This window comes from Cydia pomonella, chromosome 1 (genome assembly GCF_033807575.1).
Source record: "Cydia pomonella isolate Wapato2018A chromosome 1, ilCydPomo1, whole genome shotgun sequence".
NCBI classification, from domain to species: Eukaryota; Metazoa; Arthropoda; class Insecta; order Lepidoptera; family Tortricidae; genus Cydia; species Cydia pomonella.
Genome location: NC_084703.1, coordinates 1,922,397 through 1,943,340, shown reverse-complemented (window position 1 = coordinate 1,943,340; position 20,944 = coordinate 1,922,397). Strand labels below are relative to the sequence as shown.

Sequence of the window (20,944 nt, the reverse complement as noted above, 5' to 3'; positions counted from 1 at the left end):
ACAGAGATGTGCTGGCCGACCAGCGAGTGGACACCGGGTACTCCGGCATCCTCAGGTCAGACTTTATGTCCTGTCCACGATAAGTGGCTGGTGTCGTGTCTATCAGTCCTGTTTCTGAGCAAGAGGCTGCTCTATAGGTTTGTGCCGGCCGACCAACGGGTGACGCCGGGTACGCCGACATCTTCAGGTCAGATAATAATCCCTTTTAACCGCTTTGACTCCCGGAGTTTTAAATTTGCTAGTACAATAAATAAAAACAAGACCCCCGCATATGTCATGTTCATCTCACGAACTCCTTTTTCGGCAGGTTCCGGATCTGGTGGTGCGGCCAGTGGCTAGAAGTCCTCGTGGACGACCGTCTGCCCACCGTGAATGGGAAGCTGGCGTTCCTGCAGACCAGCTCCACCGAGCAGCTGTGGCCAGCGCTGTTGGAAAAAGCGTACGCTAAGTAAGTTATCAAAGGACCTAGCTAAGATAAAAATCTTTAGAAAAGGAAAACGCCAATCGTAAATTGGCGTCGCTACCCTTTTTTCGCTGCAAATTCGGTACAGAATTAACGTACTCTATTGGTACTACTTATACAAGTTTTCTCGCGATTTTCCCTCACCGAATAGATAATTTTTGATTGAGATTTTTTCATATCAAACTTCTGCTGACGAGCGTTTTTACTTAACTTTGTACCATTAACGGCTGACAAGCAAAACAGACGGTTGATGTCAAACAGCGCTTTGAGGTCTCATTCCTGTCTTCATCCCAAAATTAAATTACAAGTTAACATGGAATGCTCTGAAAGTAGTTCTTTTTGCAGACTCCATGGTTCCTACGAAGCGCTTAAGTACGGGAGCCTGCTAGACGGCATGGCGGACCTGACCGGCGGCATCACGGAGTCCCAACTAGTCCGCGAGCTGAGCGATGGCCATGCGCTCGCCAACCTACTCCGCGCTACTAGTGTGGTCACTGCACACTACCAACCTAGCGTGAGTAGAATATACAGCACTAAAGTACGGGAGCCTACTAGAGGACATGGCGGACCTGACCGGCGGCATCACAGAGTCCCAACTAGTCCGCGAGCTGAGCGATGGCCATGCGCTCGCCAACCTACTCCGCGCTACTAGTGTGGTCACTGCACACTACCAACCTAGCGTGAGTAGAATATACAACACTAAAGTATGGGAGCCTACTAGACGACATGGCGGACCTGACCGAGAGCTGAGCTGTGGCCAAAACTAAAGTGGTTAGAGTTTTTCATAGGTTATACTTATACTCAACCTATAAATCGCCTACCTATTGCTACTGTGAATTTATATTCGAAACTAGGCTGGAAAAAGCACTGGAAATGCGTTATTAAAAAAAAATTATAACTTTTTTATTTTATAAGGCTTGCAATACACGTAGGGGAGATCGAGTAGTGAGTTGAAACAAAGTCAATTTTTGGGTATTTATAATTGTTTTGAGGCAATGACGCAATTTATGTGACCAGCGGACGGAGGGACGCTAAACATCGTTTTTTCCAGCTCGATAACAGATATAGGTGTCCCAAAATTGACGTTGTTTCATTTCACACTATGTACCTCTGTTTTAACTCACCTCAGTCTACCCTACTTATTACAAACCTTATAAAATAATTTAAACTTTTTATAAATGCATTTCCAATGCTTTATGCTGAATATAGCCTAATAGATTCTAATATAAAGTCGTTACATGTGGCGATAGGTACGACTTAGGTTAAAAACTAACCTCAGTCTCCCCCTAAGCAAAATACTCGTGTTGCTTATATTATTTTGGGTGTTTGAATTTACTTATATTGAACGCTTGACTTATATTGTTACAGGGCGTGGAACAGAGGGGCTTGGAGCCAGAAATGAACTACCGCGTCTACAGCTGCGAAGATGTAAGTTCTTAGTTCAATAATTCACTCTTGGACCCGGGAACGTCCTTAAACTACGTCCAAAAGAGAGGTATAGGCACTGTGAATGTCATCTCGCTTTGTGTGGTAGGGCACAGCACAGCGGATGACATTCCAGATCTAGAGCAGAGCCCAACTGGGGAAGTACCTCCACCTTACAGAAAACCGTAGCCAAATAACACTAGACCCTACTCATAGAGTTATGTTCCTGCCGGTGAGCAAGGTTGCCAGAGCTCAGTGAGGGTGCAGAGTGTTAGGTTCAGCAACGCGCATGTAACTCCTTTAGAGTTGCAGGCGTAAATAGGCTACGGAGACTGCTTACCATCAGGCGGGCCGTATGCTTGTTTGCCACCGACGTAGTATTAAAAAAACTATATTTTTTTATTTGTTTAGCAAGATATCAAAAACGTTTTTGTGTTTCTTATCCTTATGCTTAATATGGACATTGAAATTAGCGAATGGTTCAAAAAATTGTTGGTTGGTGTTGGTGGTTGTTTGGCTTGTGAATAAACAAAAAAAAAAACTATCAGACCAAGCTAAGATGGCAGCGATTTTAACACCCCAGATAGTGCAAGTGTTATTTTATGACGTTTACTTAACACTCGCACAGACTGGGCTATCAAGAGATAGAAGAATTTAGAGTTTTGCTGCCGAGTTAAACATTTTTTTCTGGAAATTGAAATCTACTAGTTTGCGTTAAATTTAAACTTAATAGTACAATGACATAAGAAAATCCTCTTGTTTTCCAGATAGTGACGGATGAGGGCCTCATGCAGCAGGTGCGCTTGCGTCGGCCTCTCACGTCGCGGGACTCGCAGCGGGACGAGGCCGAGTGAGTCCTACGCTGATTTGAGCGATAGAAAGAATATAAGGATTCTTTATTTCATTTGGAAAACAGCTGTTATAACTCCTTGACTAAATGATTATTACATTTGTAAATTAATTTAGATTGCCTTTTATCTTATATATATTAAAACCCAGTGGCGGGCAAGACCAAAATTTTATGTGGGCAAGGCACTTTTAGCGAGGCCCTCTGGTGCCGCAAGAAATAACGAACATTTTTACGGCGTGTCCGAGATATAGGTACTTATTTGAGGCGCGAGGCCCCTCGGGCCGCGAGGCCGTAGGCGGTGGCCCACGTCGCCCACGCCTAACGCCGCCTCTGTTAAAACCTTTTATATTAAAACAGGAAGTACTGTGACTTAGTCTATGTTCAGAAGGGAAGGTTTACTACGGTCTTGGGCAGCGTGGATAACCTCCCACCCCATCCCCAATACACCCAACTCTTGCTCCACGGAACGGCTGGCGCCAAGTAAATTTAGGGCGACCATGTTTCCGTTTGCCGGGCATCTTCCGTCAGGGCCACTTGGAATAGGTGGTAGGTTTCTTTAGTTTTATTATTATTATGTCTGTCTTTTACAAATACTCGGGACCATGGGGTCCCGGACATTTGGAAGGCGTGCGTGGGGCCGAAGCCAACACGTAGAGGCCCTTTGTAATAAGACAATTTACTCTAAATATAACGTGACACCAACCGACGACTATCCCTGTTCACACTATAGCAGTGCACCCAAGGACAAGCCCCGGTTAGTGTAGGACTATTGTAAAAAAAGGGTACAAAAATAAACCGGGCTATTGGGTTGAGTTGCAAGTGGACTGGTAACCGGACTATGGAGGATACTATGGCACCTGCCCTGATCATATGTTTTTAAAAACACGACAAAATGGGCAGGTGGTGACTCGCCAACTCACAATATGGGTCCCCGAAAACGTTTGTAAAGCAGGCAGGCAGTTGAAAAAACTGATAATGCCTGTATCCAGAGTCATCAATAGTTTTCAGTGTTGAGTAGAATTTGCATTGTGCGCATCTAATTTATTCTTAAACTCATTGACACTTTGGGCCGATACTATACCCTCTGGGAGTTTCTTCCAAGCTTTGACCACTCTGTTGCTAAAGAAATGTCTATGAGGATTGTTGTTACTTATATATTTATTTTGTTTCTTTGTCTAGCCGTAAAATTACCAACGCCGACCGCGAGCGCCTCAACGCACCAAGCATCGAGTTCACCTTGAGCTTCGTCGACTTTCAACGGCTTTTCCACCGCGTGGAAACCGTCCATCTTGACGCGGAGACCTCTTGGCCCGAGCCTACCCTCGCGGACAAGATGAAGTGGCAGGTGAAGATGCATCAGGGTGCGTGGAGGAGGGGGGTCACGGCTGGCGGGTGCAGGAATTATGTCCGTAAGTATTTTGATTCAAATCTAAATTACTATGTAGCTTCATGGACTTTCACCGGCTTCCACCGCGTAGATAGACACCGCTATATCCGTAACGACGCTCTGTATTTGGATCACGTATAAACTACCTATAGGTAGCAGCACAGATGCCCCCTGTCTATTGACATGAAGTGGAAAAGTTTAAATTACACAATAATATTGATTAATACCTACCTTAAGTCTTTTTTAGGGTTCCGTAGTCAACTAGCAATTAGGTCGTTAGTGCTAGAAAGCTGAAATTTGACATGGATATATAAATCAATAAAGCCGACAAAGTCGTACAATAAAATCTAAAAATTTAATTTTTTTTAGTGTACCTCCCCTACACGTAAAGTGGGGGTGAAATTTTTTTTTTCGCTTCAACCCTAGAGTGTGGGGTATTGTTGGAAAGGTCTTTCAAAACTAATAGGGGTTTTCAAGAAACATTTTTTTGATAAAGTGAATATATTCGGAGATAATCGCTCCGGAAGAAAAAAAAATGTGCCCCCCCCCCCCCCTCTAACTTTTAAACCATAGGTCCAAAAATATGAAAAAAATCGTGGAAGTAGAGCTTAAGAAAGACATTAAATGAAAACTATAGCGGACATGATCAGTTTAGCTGTTTTTGAGTTATCGCAAAAAGTTTTCCCTTCATAGTAAAAAGACTTACTTTAATTAGGTACTGATTATGCAAATTTGCCTATTTGTTTAACTCGCGTGAAAGGTACCGTTTCATCCCTTGGTTAACAATTTACTATACTTTAAGCTCCAGTTTAGCTTATTGAGACGGAAGAGTAACTACGGAACCCTACACTGAGCGTGGCCCGACATGCTCTTGGTCGGTTTTATTTTCAATACTACAGCGTTACTCGCGACCGTCAACTTCGCTCTTCCGGCAATATGTTTCTATCCATCCCTCTTCACCGCACTGGGTTCATGTCGTTTTCCGTGCAGGCTTTGGAACGGACTTCCCTACGGCATCAAAGATGCTCAAAATAAGTTTGCATTTAAAACATACTTTACGTGGTTTCTTTGCTAGCTGAATGAAAAATTCATAATGTATGTGTAAGCTCTATATGTCGTTATTTATGCATATATCGAATAATTGCACCAAAGTGTGCTGGGCTTGTAGGCACGTATTCGCCAGTTCATTTAAGTAAGCTACCAACACGTTTTCCAAGAAAGACTGGGCGTTCTTGCTGATTTTCCATTGAATAAAAGTTTCATGCCGCCAATAATTTTTCACCCGATTTTGATGGTAAAAGGCTATCGTTCTCGGCTCTTGCCTCTATTAGTATTACTGGCAGCGTCAATTTTATGTGTTCTTCATTTTCAATGCTTGAAAATGACATTTTCCTCAATATATAAACTAAAAACATGCAAAACTATTCCAATTATATGACAAATACGGAAAATTGCTGGCGCTTTTTTTTTTACGCACGATTGCAATGCGCGCGCAAGGCAAAGGCGCGAACGAATTCGACAAGCAGCCATGATTCGACGGATGGAGATCAAATCGATAAAATGTCATGTTTATTAATTAATGTAATTTACGAGATAATTTAATCTATAAATTATGTTTGGTGTGATTAAACCTCTTTGTACTAACATCTGAAACCTAATAGTTGTGTAAAAAAAAATTACTCGACCAAATTAAGAAGGCTTCGTTTCCATGCATATTATTAGCAATCAGTTATCTTCTTAACTCAGTCGGATAATATGAAGAAAAAGCACGAGTGTTATAATATACTGAAAAAGCACGCGTGTTTAATATCTAAGATTATGAGCCAAAAATCGGTGGAATAAAAACGTCGTTTAGAGCAAGTGTGTTGAAAATTTATTTGTTCATTACATTAGTTATCCAATACTTTATCCAAGTCCAAAACATTGTGAAACAGGTACCAAATTCCTTTATTAAATATATTACATTTATTAACTTAGCTATAAAGTTCAAAATCTGACATACAAACTGCCCCCGCCCGCGCGCCCCCGCCGGCGCGCTCCCGACAGGCGCGTTCCTGAGCACAATTAACCTATAATATTGGATATTTTTGTGTACAAATTTCCTCGCAATCGAATAAATTGCCTCGGATAAATATGGATCACTTTGCCCTTGTTTTACAATCTACTATTTACCCATTTTTCAGACTTCTTCCACATGAACCCCCAAATCCAGATAGTGGTCTCCGAGACCGACACCCTCGTGGTGTCGCTCAACCAGCACAGCGTGATGGAGCCCAAGGTCATCGGCTTCAGCATCTACAAGCTGCCGAAGCTGCTCGTCGAGACCGCCACCCCGAATCAGTTCAAGAAGTTAAAGAGCACTGTGAACTCCCAGTATACGAATAGCAGACAAGTCAGTCACAGGTGAGGTATAATAGAATAAAATAACAAACTTAATGAAGTAAATATAACAGAAATAGAGATGTGAAGATGAAATGGCACAGATATAGTGGAATATCTTAGGAAGCTCTTAGTACATTTTACTTCATAAATGGTCTACATAGCTATATGATTGACACTTATTAATACGTTTGTAGAAACATATGTTCTCCGTAAATTTTCTCCATGCATGCGGGCCCCGCAGCTTTAAATAGTGCCCAACACACAATTACCGCTAGCAAAAAAAAGTTGTAATTGGTCCCTAAAAGTTTTGGCTGAAATTAAACTTATGTCAAATATCTTGAGCGTAAAATATGTGTAGTTTTCAAGCTGCGCGCAGTACAGTTAAGTCGCTCGTCGCACAATACACAATATTCAGACTTCTATAGTCATTCTAGTTCGTAGTACCAACACCAAACGTGATTATCATCTGCAACCCTCAACAGGAGAGACAGAAATGTATTTTCTTTCGTCTACGTCACAAACTCAACGGCTCATTTCAGATGCGACCTCCAGCCCGGCTCCTACCTCATCATGCCGACGACCTTCGAGCCGCGTGAAGAAGCCAACTTCTCCCTCCGAATCTTCTCCACCAAGACCATAAGGATGCGGGCCTTGGACTCCGCCCCGCAGATGATCAAAGCTGCCGTCATCAGGGCTCCACCTGGCTTGGAACTTAGCCGATCAGTCAGGTTAGCATTTCACTTTCCTTTTTGTTTTATCAGTCTTGGCCAGATCATAGAATTTGATCATTTAATAATTCTGGAGTGCTCCCTTACTAGATACACAGGCCATGTAGACGATTTTACGATATGTTCAGTCGCGTACCTGGGAAGGGCAAAATTTTAAATATAAGTATTTTGTATTGTATTTAATCCACTATGTCATACGATAAATGAAATGATCGCCACATCATGAAATGATCAATACTAAGATCTGGCCACGTCCTATCCACTATCCTAAACAATTAATTATCAGAACTGGTTCCATTTCCCGTTTTTTCTCCTCCACTGCGGACGCATACCGCGATTCTCATCATCATCATTGTTGCAACATCCACCCAATAATTCCTGGGATTTTTGCTAAAATCCCCCGTTCCATCATGTATAGTGTATGTGGGATGTCACTTCCGACTATCGTCTTTTGGGCGTCTAGTCAGAAATCGCTGAGCAGTTGCGCCATCGTTGCGTTGAGCAGTAGTTGACTAAACGCCGACGTTCAGATACCAATTTTTACCTCCTCAAAGGCCCTAGTGTCTTGAGATTCTGGGTGAGCAAACTGATAATAAGCTTTACGCACTGTGGATCGGCGCCATACTTGTGGTTTAACATGAGAATTTTCTGTATTTCTATGATAACTTTTTATGGTGTCGACAAAGAATCGTAAAGGTCGACAAAAATTCGTCGAAATACAGAAAATTCTTTTCACAGTCTAAATTAGAGAAGGCCCATTGTCTATATTATTTAGCTTAGGGTCTGTTTCACAAAGTCTGAGTAAGGTAATGATTAGGTAGATAATTAACAAATAAATAAACTGCCGATAAAACTTCCTGCAAGACTTAGCACTTTCTCTACCAAGCTTAAGCTTTTAAGCTTATTTGAAGATTGTGAAACGCCAACGATGACTTTATTCGTCAGATAAGTGGCAAGTAGCTTATTCAGGACTTTACTTGGACATTGTGGAACAGATCCTTTATAAAACAAATGGCGCCCGCCTAACAAGAAATGTAAAACAGTGCTCGAGAGAATGCTCAGTATAATCCTTCTTTGTTTTTCTAATTGTTTTATTTAATAATGATATCCGTACGACCTTCGTATGATCTTTATATTGTTTCCTTACTCGATAAAACTGCTTTTTTTCAAAGTTAATGTATGAATCCATTTTAGACTATTCTTTTACAGTCCTGAACATGAAGAACTAAAGCAGCTGTAAGTAAATAGCCAGTAAGCGAGTAACCCATAGTATTTTCGTGAGTTAACAACAACACAAAAAGTGACACTTATAATTTATAGGACCCTGGGAGAATATAACCTTTTTTTTTTTTCTTTATTTAGAAACAAACAGTCTCTTATATTGATAAATTATTATTATTATTGATTGATTGATTTTTAATACCCGTCACGTCTCGAAACCAACTTATTTTCTATTTTCTTAATAAGACGCAAATAAAAGAAAAGGTTAAGTGTCCGATGCATCATTTTAAGTATTAAATTGGGTCATTTTTTGTCTCCTGTTTTTGTGAACTTGAGTAGGAAAACTTAAACAAACATATATAAAAAGTTTTTTTACAAAAAAAAAAAGAAAATATAGTCCGTCAACCATATACGTGTATACAGAGTGGGCAAATAAGAAGTATACATTTTGGTATTAAGTGTTATTTTAAAAATATATTATTCATAGTTTTGAAAATACATGTTAAACATAATATCTACCAAACGTCCACCACTAACAGCAGGCAAGTATGAGCCCTTTTATCATCGCGGTTTTCCGTATACTTTCGGACATTTTCGGCGTAACCTTAGTAAATTTGTGTCGGATGGTCGGTTTTAACCGTATCATTTGAGAAAAAATTGCTTGCTGGTAGAGGTATACTGGGCAGATATTATCTTCCGTGTACATATAATTGCCAACCCTGAATAATATAATATTTTATTCTTAAATCTTTGCAGTTACTATAGTTAAAATTTAAAAACAAAGTGTATAATACCTCTTATTTGCCCACCCTGTACTTGACAGTGGAAAAAGACGTAAACTTCATAATTTGGATGGGAGATCGAGCCCGCGCGCCATTTTTCTAGTTTCCCTTTGACTAGCTCATATAGAGCCCTTGTTGGTCCAGCTTCGCCCAGTACGAGGCGATCTTCCTCCAGCTAGCCGACGAGCACCGCACCATCGACGCCTTCGAACTCCAAGAGTTGCTGGACGCCTGTCTGCCCAACGACTATATCAAAAGCTGTGCGTCCATCGACACGTGCAAACAGATTGTGCTGTCGCTTGATGTATCCTTTGTAACATCTACTAATCACCCAAAATACGAAAAAGATGTATCAGAAATCATCAATAAAAGTATAGCATAACAAAAGAAAGAAATTTTTAAACTTAGAATTAATAAATACTCGTAGTTTACCACGAAATGGTCCCGCCTCAGCATAAATGCTACCCAAAAATTTGTGAGTCCTGAACGCCACGGCATAAAATTGAACGCGACTTTGCGGCGGTGAAAGGGCGGCGATCAACGCCATCTAGTCTGCCGGCGTATGATGTATCGGGAATCGTTAACCGTTTCACCGACAAAGACGTCAACTGACGCGCGAGGCTACAGCTAATATCAACCTTCCGCATCATTCATGCATTCCGACAAGGATCACTGTACACGATAGGTGTGGCGTTAGAGGGATAAAAAGTTGAATTGTTCTTTTCATAATTTTTCTTTTTTTTATTCACTTTATTTTGTATGTGCTAACACGTTAATACTTATTCCCAGATTTTAAGAGACAGAGCTAGTCCCTTCCCGCGTTTTAAAAGAATTATTTCTTGTCATAATTCATTAAAATCTTTTAACCTTTTGAACGCCAAGAGCCTCTACAGTGGTCGTGTGCTGTCGTGCCTACCACGCCAACGACCACTAAAGAGGTCATGGCAGACGCTGTCAAAGCAATTTTACTGTTGACAGATAAAGTTTAAATTCGTTTCTCAATAGTTGACATATTGGCGTGTATGCCACATTTTGATGCGAGGGAGAAAGCGTTGAAAAGGTTAAGACGATTTTGCTTATATAAGCAAAAAAAATCGCAGACTGTACTTTTCTTTCAACAGGACACTAACAGTCCCAAACACAATTCAGTTGCGTTGTTTTGTCAGTTCCTATATTCATATTCATATTTGTAGGTATTGATAAAGGTAATTACACGTCAAGGTTTAGGTACCTACATACAATTGGATTACGTTTAACTTAATGTATATTGGCTATATAATCAATTAAATACAAATGTCAGTCATAATTATAAATCAAAAATCAAAGTAAAATGAAGATATTAGAGAAAAGCAATAAATAATAATTTAATATTGAGAATTATAATTAAGAATAATATTTATTCGACCAAACACCAAACACAATTAAGTACCAAAGACTAAGAAAAACAAGTACAGTAACAAAACTTAAAACCTACTACTAAAATTAAGTACGAACTAAAAAAAAAATTATAAAAGTTATACTCAGATTACTCTTGTTATATTGAGAATAAAATTTCACAGCTAAAATAATGTCAAAAATAAAATTCACAGTTAAATATAGACCTTATTTACATTGTGTGTGTGCGATGACACTCTGTCGAAAAATTCATCGGCCACTTCTTGTGTCCAACATCAGATCAGCTCGATGTTATCATTATGCAATATCAGTATCACATTTCGACACCAGTACCCCTAGTGTAAATTTTATCGACATCATAACGTGACGAACGCGTTTGCGTTAAGTCTCATTTTGTATAGGATTTTGAGTTTCCAAAACGTCCCGCTTGGCGCGCTCTTTCTAAATCCAATACAAAATGAGACTAAACGCAAACGCGTACGTCACGTTTCAAAATCGAATTTATTTACACTAGGGTAGGGGTCACAAAACCGCTAGTATTTTTGAAAACCGGTTTTTCGGTTTTTGTACATTACAAAACCGGGTTTTCCGATTTTTCGGTGATTTTTCGGTTTTACATATAAAAAGTGAAAAAAGCTGCATTTTATGAATTTAAACTTTAATATTCAGTCATTTAACAATGGATATAAAACCTTTTTTATATCTTATAATTATTAGGAACAAAAATTAAAAACAAAATAACTAAAATAATAACCTCCATGCACTTCTGGAACGCAAAATTAACTACAAATAGTTATCATTATAACACAAAACACAAAACATCGTATATTCCTTTTACGAAAGTAAATATATTGTTCTTTATTTTTCTTTACCGTGTATTCATTTGGTGTATGTTACATGCCGTGGTTTCACTGAAATGATTCCAAGTTTCCAACGGAAGACCAGAGATGTATTGAAAAACAAACTATACGTAGGGTAGGGCAATTAGCTAATTTTTATTAATTCAATTATATGTTCTATATTTACTGATAAACTAAAAAGTAGAAATTACAAATAAAAGAAGAAGTTATAAGTAGTAATAAACTGATAATCAAAGTAATACTTACAACTATCAAGTATTTAAGTGTAAAACCGAAAAACTCGAAAAACCGGTTTTTTCAAATTTGAAAGCCGGTTTTCTCAATCGACGAAAAACCCGGTTTTTTCGGTTTCGGTGAAACCGGTTTTGTGACCCCTCCTAGGGGTACAGTTTTACAAACATTTAAAGTTAAATAAAAGCAAAATATACACGAGTATAACCTCCCGCGTTTACGAGTATACTTTCTTTCTTCTTCCTAGCCTTGTCCCGGCATATTGCCACGGCTCAAGGGCTGGGGTCCGCTTTGACAACTAATCCCAAGATTTGGCGTAGGCACTAGTTTTTACGAAAGCGACTGCCATCTGACCTTCCAACCCAGAGAGTACTAGGCCTTGTTGGGATTAGTCCGGTTTCCTCACGATGTTTTCCTTCACCGAAAAGCGACTGGTAAATATCAAATAACATTTCGTACATAAGTTCCGAAAAACTCATTGGTACGAGCCGGGGTTTGAACCCGCGACCTCCGGATTGCAAGTCGCACGCTCTTACCGCTAGGCCACCAGCGCGTTTACGAGTATACATTAGTACATAAACCTTCCTTAGCCACCCCCCAGAAAACAGGCACCGGTCGCATCAGCCTCGCCAACTTCAAGGACCTGATGTGCTCCCTAAAGCACTGGCAGATGGTCTTCAAGGCCCACGCGCGGGAGAAGATGGGAGTGTTGCTCGCGGAGCGCCTCAGAGACGCGCTACGAGAGGTATTTGTAATTTATGTAAAGTTCCAACAGCTAACATACCGGGTGATTTTGAGTTCGTGATCCTGAATATCAAGAACTAAACAAACTTCCCCATGAGACTAACCACTAATTCGCGTAAAAGCCCGAAGTACTGATAGGTAAACGAAACGTACGGGCGTATGAGCGCAGGGGAATATTTTTTTACGATGTCCATATCGGTCCCATGGGAAACCATGTTCAGTATGACCATCATAATCATCACATTTTTGACATTCGAAATCACGTAACAATAACAAATAAAAAAAACTCAGTTGTGCTACCATTGGTAATAACTTGGTACGAGAAACTAGTGGGATTAACCCTAATTGACTACTTGACTGTTTTTTGTAAATAATGTCAAACGATCTTGATTTTCCTGAGGATCAAATGTCTATATAGGACTCATGGCATTTAAGCAACACAAAGGTCAGAAATGAGAGTTAAAGTCTGACGCTCGCACTCGACGATTGAAACGCCTCTAACAAAATGATAAGGTGATGTGACGTCACATCATATAAGTCTGCCCTAAACCTAAATGTATGGAAGATCAAGGAAATTGCCATTTTGACCCTGAAATATTGCGTTTATGTGTATAGTTGTCGTACAATTTAGTTTTCAATAAGATATAAGGAATCGAATGGTACCATTTTCTTTTCTATTTTTGAAAGACAATTTTTTTTTTTGAGATTTCGGAGCCTTGTATTTTTTTATTATCTCAATATAATTTTTTAAATCCACTTTTTTATAATGGATGGCTCATTTTCTATCCATTTAACTAAATTTTGTTATAATATTCAACATGTGTCAAGTACCCAATTACCTTTTCTAACCATTTTTTTTTTGCAGGTGGGCTTCGTGGTCCCAGACAGGGCTATGACCCTACTGCTGCTGAGATACATGAGGAAAGATGGGATGCTGCGGTTTGGAGACTTCGTGTCCACCGTCATGCACTTGCATCGAGCGTTCAGTAAGTTTATGTCTACTTGGGCGTCGCCAAGGAGGGCAGGGGGGGGGGGGGGGCGCTGGTGGCTTAGCGGGGAAGAGCATGCGACTTGCAATCCGGAGGTCGCGGGTTCAAACCCCGGCTCGTATGTACCAATGAGTTTTTCGGAATTCATGTACGAAATATCATTTGATATTTACCAGTCGCTTTTCGGTGAAGGAAAACATCGCGAGGAAACCGGACTAATCCCAACAAGGCCTAGTTTACCCTCTGGGTTCGCTTTTGTAACAACTAGTGCCTACGCCAAATCTTGGGATTAGTTGTCAAGCGGACCCCAGGCTCTCATGAGCCGTGGCAAAATGCCGGAACAAGCGAGGAAGAAGAACACATATCATTGAAAAAATAAGGATCAAAGCCAAATGGCGTATTAAGTTTTAATCATGTGTCTAAAAATGGCAGTAATTTTACAGTGGCTACAAAATTCTCTTTGACAATCCACCTCTATTTCGGGTTAAAGATATTTATTATTCTCAAAAGAAATTAACATTTCACTTCATGAGACTTAAAAACTATTTACATACATGCCATGCAATTGCGCCCGTGAGCTGTGATTTTATACTTAAATTATTAACAAATATCACAATAACAACATTCACAAAGGCAATAGTCGGTAGTTATTGCACTACGACAAATAGAGGGATAGGTAGAATACAATGTGCGCATGCACACTGCACTTAGCGCTCGGCTATTGCTAAGCGCCAGGCTCGGATTCAGGTGGCGGGAATATTAGTGATAACATAGACCTTTAGCTTTTTTTAAAGATGTTAAATGATTCAACCTTCTTAATATTTTTTGGCAGACTATTATATATATGAATGGAAAGATTTGCGAGGTCCTGGTAGACTTCCGTAGCTCAATTGGTTAAGAGCAACGCACGGACTGCGGAGGTTGCGGGTTCAAGTCCTGCCGGAAGCGTAACTTTATCCATTTTTTCCTTTAATATAAAATTTAGAGTGTCGCGTGCGTGCAGATGTCTGTAGCTTGTAAATAAATTAATTTATGTAACCAGTCTGTTTTCTTAGTATTTTATTTTTCAGACGTGTTTTACACAAACGCAGCCACATCCAACTACATAAACCTGAACCTATCTGAGGCAAGTATTCTCAAACAACACGGCCTCGCACATCTTATATCGAAGTCGACGACAACATTGTTATAGACTTCATATCGCTCCTTGAACACTATAGTTTCGTTGACAAAATCATTTGTGCTTTAAAATTTAACTTTTAAAAAATCTAACTACGACACTATTTAAATAGAATAGAATAATTAGAATGTAATAATATTTATTCGTAAACACAAACAAGACACATTACATTACATGATATAACAAAAACAAAGGAAGTATAAAGTGCCACGAAATGGCCTCATCTCAGCATGTTGCTGGTGGCTTCCATCGCTGATCTTCCGATGAGACCATCAAGGGAGAAAAAAATAGGACTTTATTTTTAGGATTCCGTAGCCAAAATAGCAAAAACGGAACCTTTATACTTTCGTCATGTCCTTGCGTCCGTCTGTACGTGTGTTACAGACATTTTATTGTCTTGTAAAGTGACACGACGCTCTGTGGATCTCAAGGAGCGATATATCCTAGCGCGACTCTCAGCAAGCCGTACAATATAGTCTGTCAAGCCATTTCCGTCAGTAGGAAAGGATTATCGTCGCATAGAAAATTTGAATTTCGCGCCTTTTTCTACTGAAGTTGTTTGACAGACTGTAGCCGGCAGGGGGCTAGCCAAGAGACAATCGGTTGCAGAAAACGAAACGAAACGCTAAGATAAGCTAAAATAAATATGGAAATTTTTACGTTTCGTTTTCTGCAAACGATTGCCATTTTGGTTATGCCCCCCAGTAGTTATCTCAGAAGCTTTCCTATTTTTGCTTTTCGTACCATGCATCTCATACATTGCCACCTGGTCCTGACACAGATCATCAACCTGATCTAAAAATGAAGGCCGGAGATCAAAAATGCAATCACGTTGAGTTTAGGCAATGATGTGAGTACAGTATGAATTTTATGAAATGATTTTTTCGGCTCGGGTCCAAATCTGTTAAACAATAAATTGTGTCCCAAAGGGAGGAAAAGTAGAAATTGCGTGCCGCGTGTAAAATTGTTACCCGAGCCGAAGGCGAGGCTGGCAAACACGCGGGATGGAATGTCCCACGTTTCCTCCCGTGGTGCGCATACTATTTTTCTGCTCGACGGAGGCGGAAAGCGGCAACTTCGTTTAGCGCAGCGGGAGCAAAGTTGACGCTTTCCGCCCGGAGGGCATGCAGCGATTACCAATGCTATCGCTACTAACTGAACGGGAACAATCCCATTTAATAAGCAATTTTAGCGTCCTAATTACATGGTTCAAATTCATGTAACTGCTCATTCTGGTACATGACAGACCACACACAGGCGGCTGATCATAATAAAGTCGTGTATACATTTTTTTGACAATTATTTGTCCGTATCGATATTTTTTAACGTGTGTAAATATTTTCGACAGCGAAACGTGACGTACGCGTTTGCGTTAAGTGTCATTTTGTATGAGATTTTTGACTTTCCAAAACGTCCCGCTTGGCGCGCTGTTCAAAAACCCATACAAAATGAGACTTAACGCAAACGCGTACGTCACGTTTCGCTATCGACTAAATTTACACTAGGGGTACAGAATATGACATTTATGACCAATATTTTTTTGTTTCAGTGGCTGAAGTGTGCGCTGACCTGTTAGCCATCAGTCGGACACCAGTCGTTCTTGTTCTGTTTGTGTTAAGGACGATTTCATATCGGCATTGATAATAAACTAGTTTTAAAGTGACATCTACATATATAGGTATTTTTGTGGTAATCGTATACTATATGGATGCTTAAATATTTGTCATTATTAACAGATAAAAAAAATACTCGTCCGTTTTCCACAGTAATTCATAAAAATAATCAAGTTATTACTTTTACAGTACATAAGGTGCTACTTTACCGCACTAGTGCGAAAATTAGCATATTACGTTACTGTATCGAACATTTAAAGGGCCATATGGACTGTAAAACGTTGTACGATACATGTGCGAATAAGTAATTCGCAACTCGTGTGGATTTAAAACACTCCCTTCGGTCGTGTTTTAATTTATCACCACTCGTTTCGAATTCCCTATTTTTCGCACTTGTATCGTAATGTACTATTGACATATTTCACAATATAATTATGAAATAATTTGAATTCTTAATTGCTATTAAGGTGGTTCGACTAGGTTACCCAAAGCTTAAACCTCACCAGATGGCGCCACAATTGCAAATTTTGAGTTTTAATTTTTTTGTGGAGTAGTCTTGGTATTTCTATACTGTAAATTATGTTTAGCGCACTCTTTAAATAAATATTGAACTATTACAACAAACATTGAACACTTCATTGTACAAAAACTACCCCTTAATGTCGACAGAATGTTTCTTGACTCTATTTCTAAGTATCACTCACACATTCAAACAGTCTTACTGGGATCCTTGTAGTAGACAATTTGGCACAGCGTGAGTAGGCTTCAATAGCGTTGCGGTATGTACGTGGAAATACATGCAAGAGGATGTGGGTTCGAGACTCATTAATTTTTTTTTGTTATCAGTATTATCAAGTAGGTACCTATTATTAATAAATTATTTTATGAGAAATATGAGCGTTTTCCATAAAAATATTAAAAATCTGATTCTCACACATCATGATATTTTTGGGTTCTTCCAACTCAGAATCACTAGCATAATCAATCCTCGTGCTAAAAAAATCCCGAAAATTTGTATTGAAATTTTAGTTTTACATTGAAATTTCTTTCACACTAAAATGTGACGTAATGGTATGGATATTTTAGGATATCTTTTTTTAATGCTAGGGTGGCGAAGATTCTAAGTAGAATGAACCTAAGAAAGTCCAAATTTGTAAGTCAGATTTTCCGGTATTTTTTTCAAAAAAAAACGCTGTTTTGTTCTAAAATTAAAACAATCCCTTACTGCCCAGCCTTTAAAAAAGTAGGTACTATTTTACAGTAGAATTACAACATTTTTTTTACGATACATTTAATTAAATTACAGTGAGTTACAAAATTGCATGGCCTTCTATTTATAACCATTATAAAAAGAAATGAGATATTTACCATGTTTGTTTATATTATTGATTTCCCGATATTTTGACACAACTAGAAGTTTCACACAATGCCTAGACATAGAAAATTATTTATTTATTTTATTTATTGTCAATTTCATTCAACGGATCACATCATATCCAATTTATGTGTTTATGTATTTCATTGTTTTCTACCTAGTTGGTTATTAAATTCTGTTACTGCAATAATCTTTATCTACATAAAATATACCAACGAAAGTTTAATAAAGTATATATTAAAATGAAGTACACAAAATCAGGAATTACATATGACAATATCATTCAAAATCGCCTCCTCTGGCTTTGACACAGGCCCTCAAACGACGAGGCCAGTCATCAATAGCGGCACGCACGATTGTCATGTCTAATTCCGTCACTGTCTTAACTATGGCCCGCTTGAGGGAGTTAAGATTTGTGTGGGGTTTAGCACAGGCTTTCTCCTCAATAACCTGCTATATGGCATAATCCAGGGGGTTAAGGTCCGGGCTGGAGGATGGCCAGTCTTCGTGGGCAATTTTGTTCCTTCGAAACCAGGCTTGAGTTGTTTTTGCCTTATGTGCAGGAGCTGAGTCCTGTTCAAAGATCCATGGCTGGTTTTGAAATAGGGTGTGGCTTAAGGGCTTCACTATTGGTTCGAGAACGGTGTCCAGTTTCCGGTTTTCACACCTTTTTCACAGAAATGAATCTGTGTTAGCCCTGAGTATGACACACACAAAATCATGTTTGGCGGGTGCCCACATTTGTGCAACGCAATAGGGTTGTTTCCATCTACAAATCTTAGGGCATAATTGTATCCCAAAAAAATTTTTGGATTATAAGAACATGTTAAACTACTTTTAGGGGACCTGTAATGACCATATTTTTGTAAATATTGAATTTAAAATATCTTTTGGCACACGTCACGTGACCAAACTCGAAACGTCATTGAAGATTCTGATGACGTCACAACTCTCGGATTGACACTGTTGACAGTTAGGCGATTAACAACAAATGACAAATATCAGTTGACAGTTCGTATCTTCTACGTGTGTATGTAGTTATGTGTCAAACCATAAACTGTGACGTCACACAATTTTCAAAGAGCGTTTTGGGCGCGAAAGCATCTGTCAAAATATATTTTGTTAATTTAACATATTTAAAGCCGTTTTTAGTATAAAAGCTGAATTTTAAGGCAACTTTTAGTTAATATAGAAAGTAATACAAGCGTTTCAAAAAATTGGAATACGATTCTCTTTTAGGTCCCAATTCATTATAGATAAGACGAGATAAGCGTTATGTGTGGTATATAATTATAGCTCACAAATCCACCACATTATGTCATTTTTTATTTTTTCGGTAGCATTTGTTTTAACGGAAATAAAGAGGTTGCAAATCGAGTAACAGAACTTCAGAACAGATATCATTTGATATTTACCAGTCGCTTTTCGGTGAAGGAAAACATCGTGAGGAAACTGGACTAATCCCAACAAGGCTTAGTTTTACCCTCTGGGTTGGAAGGTCAGATGGCAGTGGCTTTCGTAAAAACTAGTGCCTACGCCAAATCATGGGATTAGTTGTCAAAGCGGACCCCAAGCTCCATTGAGCCGTGGCAATATGCTGGGACAACGCTAGGAAGAAAGAAAGAAATCGAGTAACAGAACTTAGTAACCAACTAGGTATAATAGTTAGGATGTAAATGTCCATATCATGTTGGAGTCATATATGTATTAGCCAACTAATTATTCAAGATCAATACACTTAGCTCCCTTAGGTATTCGCCTAAGTACAATCTCGGGCAAAATTGAGTTTTATAAAAGTGAACTAGTTTCTAGGTCATATTTTCTATGAATTGGTCATTTTTGTAGACTCCAATTACAGCTACACTTTTCCTGGTTTTTCGCGGACCAGAATATCGATGATTTTTGTAACTTGATTTAGACGTTGCTATCATTTTCAATCCAAAAACACATAAAATCACAATTCAGAAGATGCGGCTGCTTTGTTTTCTATCAAGTACCTCAAGCACCAGGGCGGCTACCGGGGAAATCGAAATTCGTCAATTTCGGGCATTTTTCTCTGTCACTCTAATTACGTCTTAGTGAGAGTAAAAGAGAAAGATCCCCGCAATTTGCGAATTTAGGTTTTCGCGGTAGGCCCCCAGGTCCTGTCAAGTTTTAGCAGTGTTGCCAGGTGAGCGGAAGAGAATTATCGTACTTGAGTGTCAATATTATTGTACCGTTGAAAAAAATATCGTACGCCAATCAAAAAGGCAGCCCCTAAAAATGTCTTGCAAAATAAGCTTAAACTTCCAATTAATAATAAAAAAAAGACAATTTTCGTCTAAATTGCGCAAAAAATCTGTTTATGTTTGTGTATTTTTGGGATAGACTCAAACGGAAACTGTGACATTTTAAACTTTAAACTTACACCAAGGAGCCGAACACCCAAAAGATACTAATTTTAGCCTATTTCTGAGAGAAAGTGTCATATTTTGCTTCAAATTACTAGACTTTTAAGGTGGCATCATCCAAGGGTTGAAATTGTAGTACTTTAGTGTACGATAATGCTCTTTGGAACATTACGTCATACCGGGGCCCAAATTATCGTACATGTACGACAATTATCGTACGCCTGGTCACACTGAGTGTCAGTGTCGACAGAGTCAGCTAAAAACGCGTCAAACATCGCAACGTCGCGCCGATGCATGGAGTGGCAACGCCGCAATGTATTTGTACACGGCATTTGTCACACACACATGAGTAAAATTTATAAAAATATAACGTTGATTATTGCATGATTTCTGTATGAAACAAAGTTTTTCTATTAATTTAGCGCAAATGAATATTCGAAAGTAGATAGATGCGCAACTATTTATGTAATAATATTGTGTAATTAATTAATAAATAGCGATTGTTTTTTGTATGAAAATCGAACCACCTTAATTCTACTCATATTTTTTGAGCTTTTAAAAATATTTCGTATATACATTTTTGACAGCATTCAAGCTAAGATATAAATAATGTAAATGACATAGCCTAAGAACGTACTCTAAATTAAACGTAAACGCTGCATACACGGGTAAAAATCCGTAAAATCCCGACACAATAAATAGTTCTACAATATTTCACGTTTAGTAGTATGTTCATAAAAAAAAAACATTTATTTTGTTTGTCTTAGTCTAAAATACACTTAAGAGGCTGTCAATACCTAAAGCGCGCACACTGTCTATTTGTATCGGAGTAAATGAGATAGCACTGTCGCATGTTACTGGGCCTGGGCAAGGGAATAAGAAAATTATTTAAATAAAAAAAAGTGGATTATTAGTGTAATATTTTACTC

General features: G+C 38.8%; 1 protein-coding gene across 1 annotated transcript in view; it reads left to right on the top strand.

Annotated features, from left to right (window-relative positions):
- Positions 1-17,269, top strand: part of LOC133526711 (calpain-C) — a 53,297-nt gene extending 36,028 nt beyond the window's left edge. Inside the window, 14 exon segments of the mRNA XM_061863435.1 lie at positions 308-448; positions 809-1,060; positions 1,062-1,143; positions 1,832-1,891; positions 2,656-2,738; positions 3,918-4,147; positions 6,309-6,528; positions 7,047-7,235; positions 8,445-8,471; positions 9,383-9,542; positions 12,326-12,469; positions 13,334-13,454; positions 14,528-14,583; positions 16,187-17,269. Of these exon segments, the coding sequence (XP_061719419.1) occupies positions 308-448; positions 809-1,060; positions 1,062-1,143; positions 1,832-1,891; positions 2,656-2,738; positions 3,918-4,147; positions 6,309-6,528; positions 7,047-7,235; positions 8,445-8,471; positions 9,383-9,542; positions 12,326-12,469; positions 13,334-13,454; positions 14,528-14,583; positions 16,187-16,213 (1,792 nt within the window). The 3' untranslated portion in view covers positions 16,214-17,269.
- Positions 17,270-20,944: the final 3,675 nt, after the last annotated feature.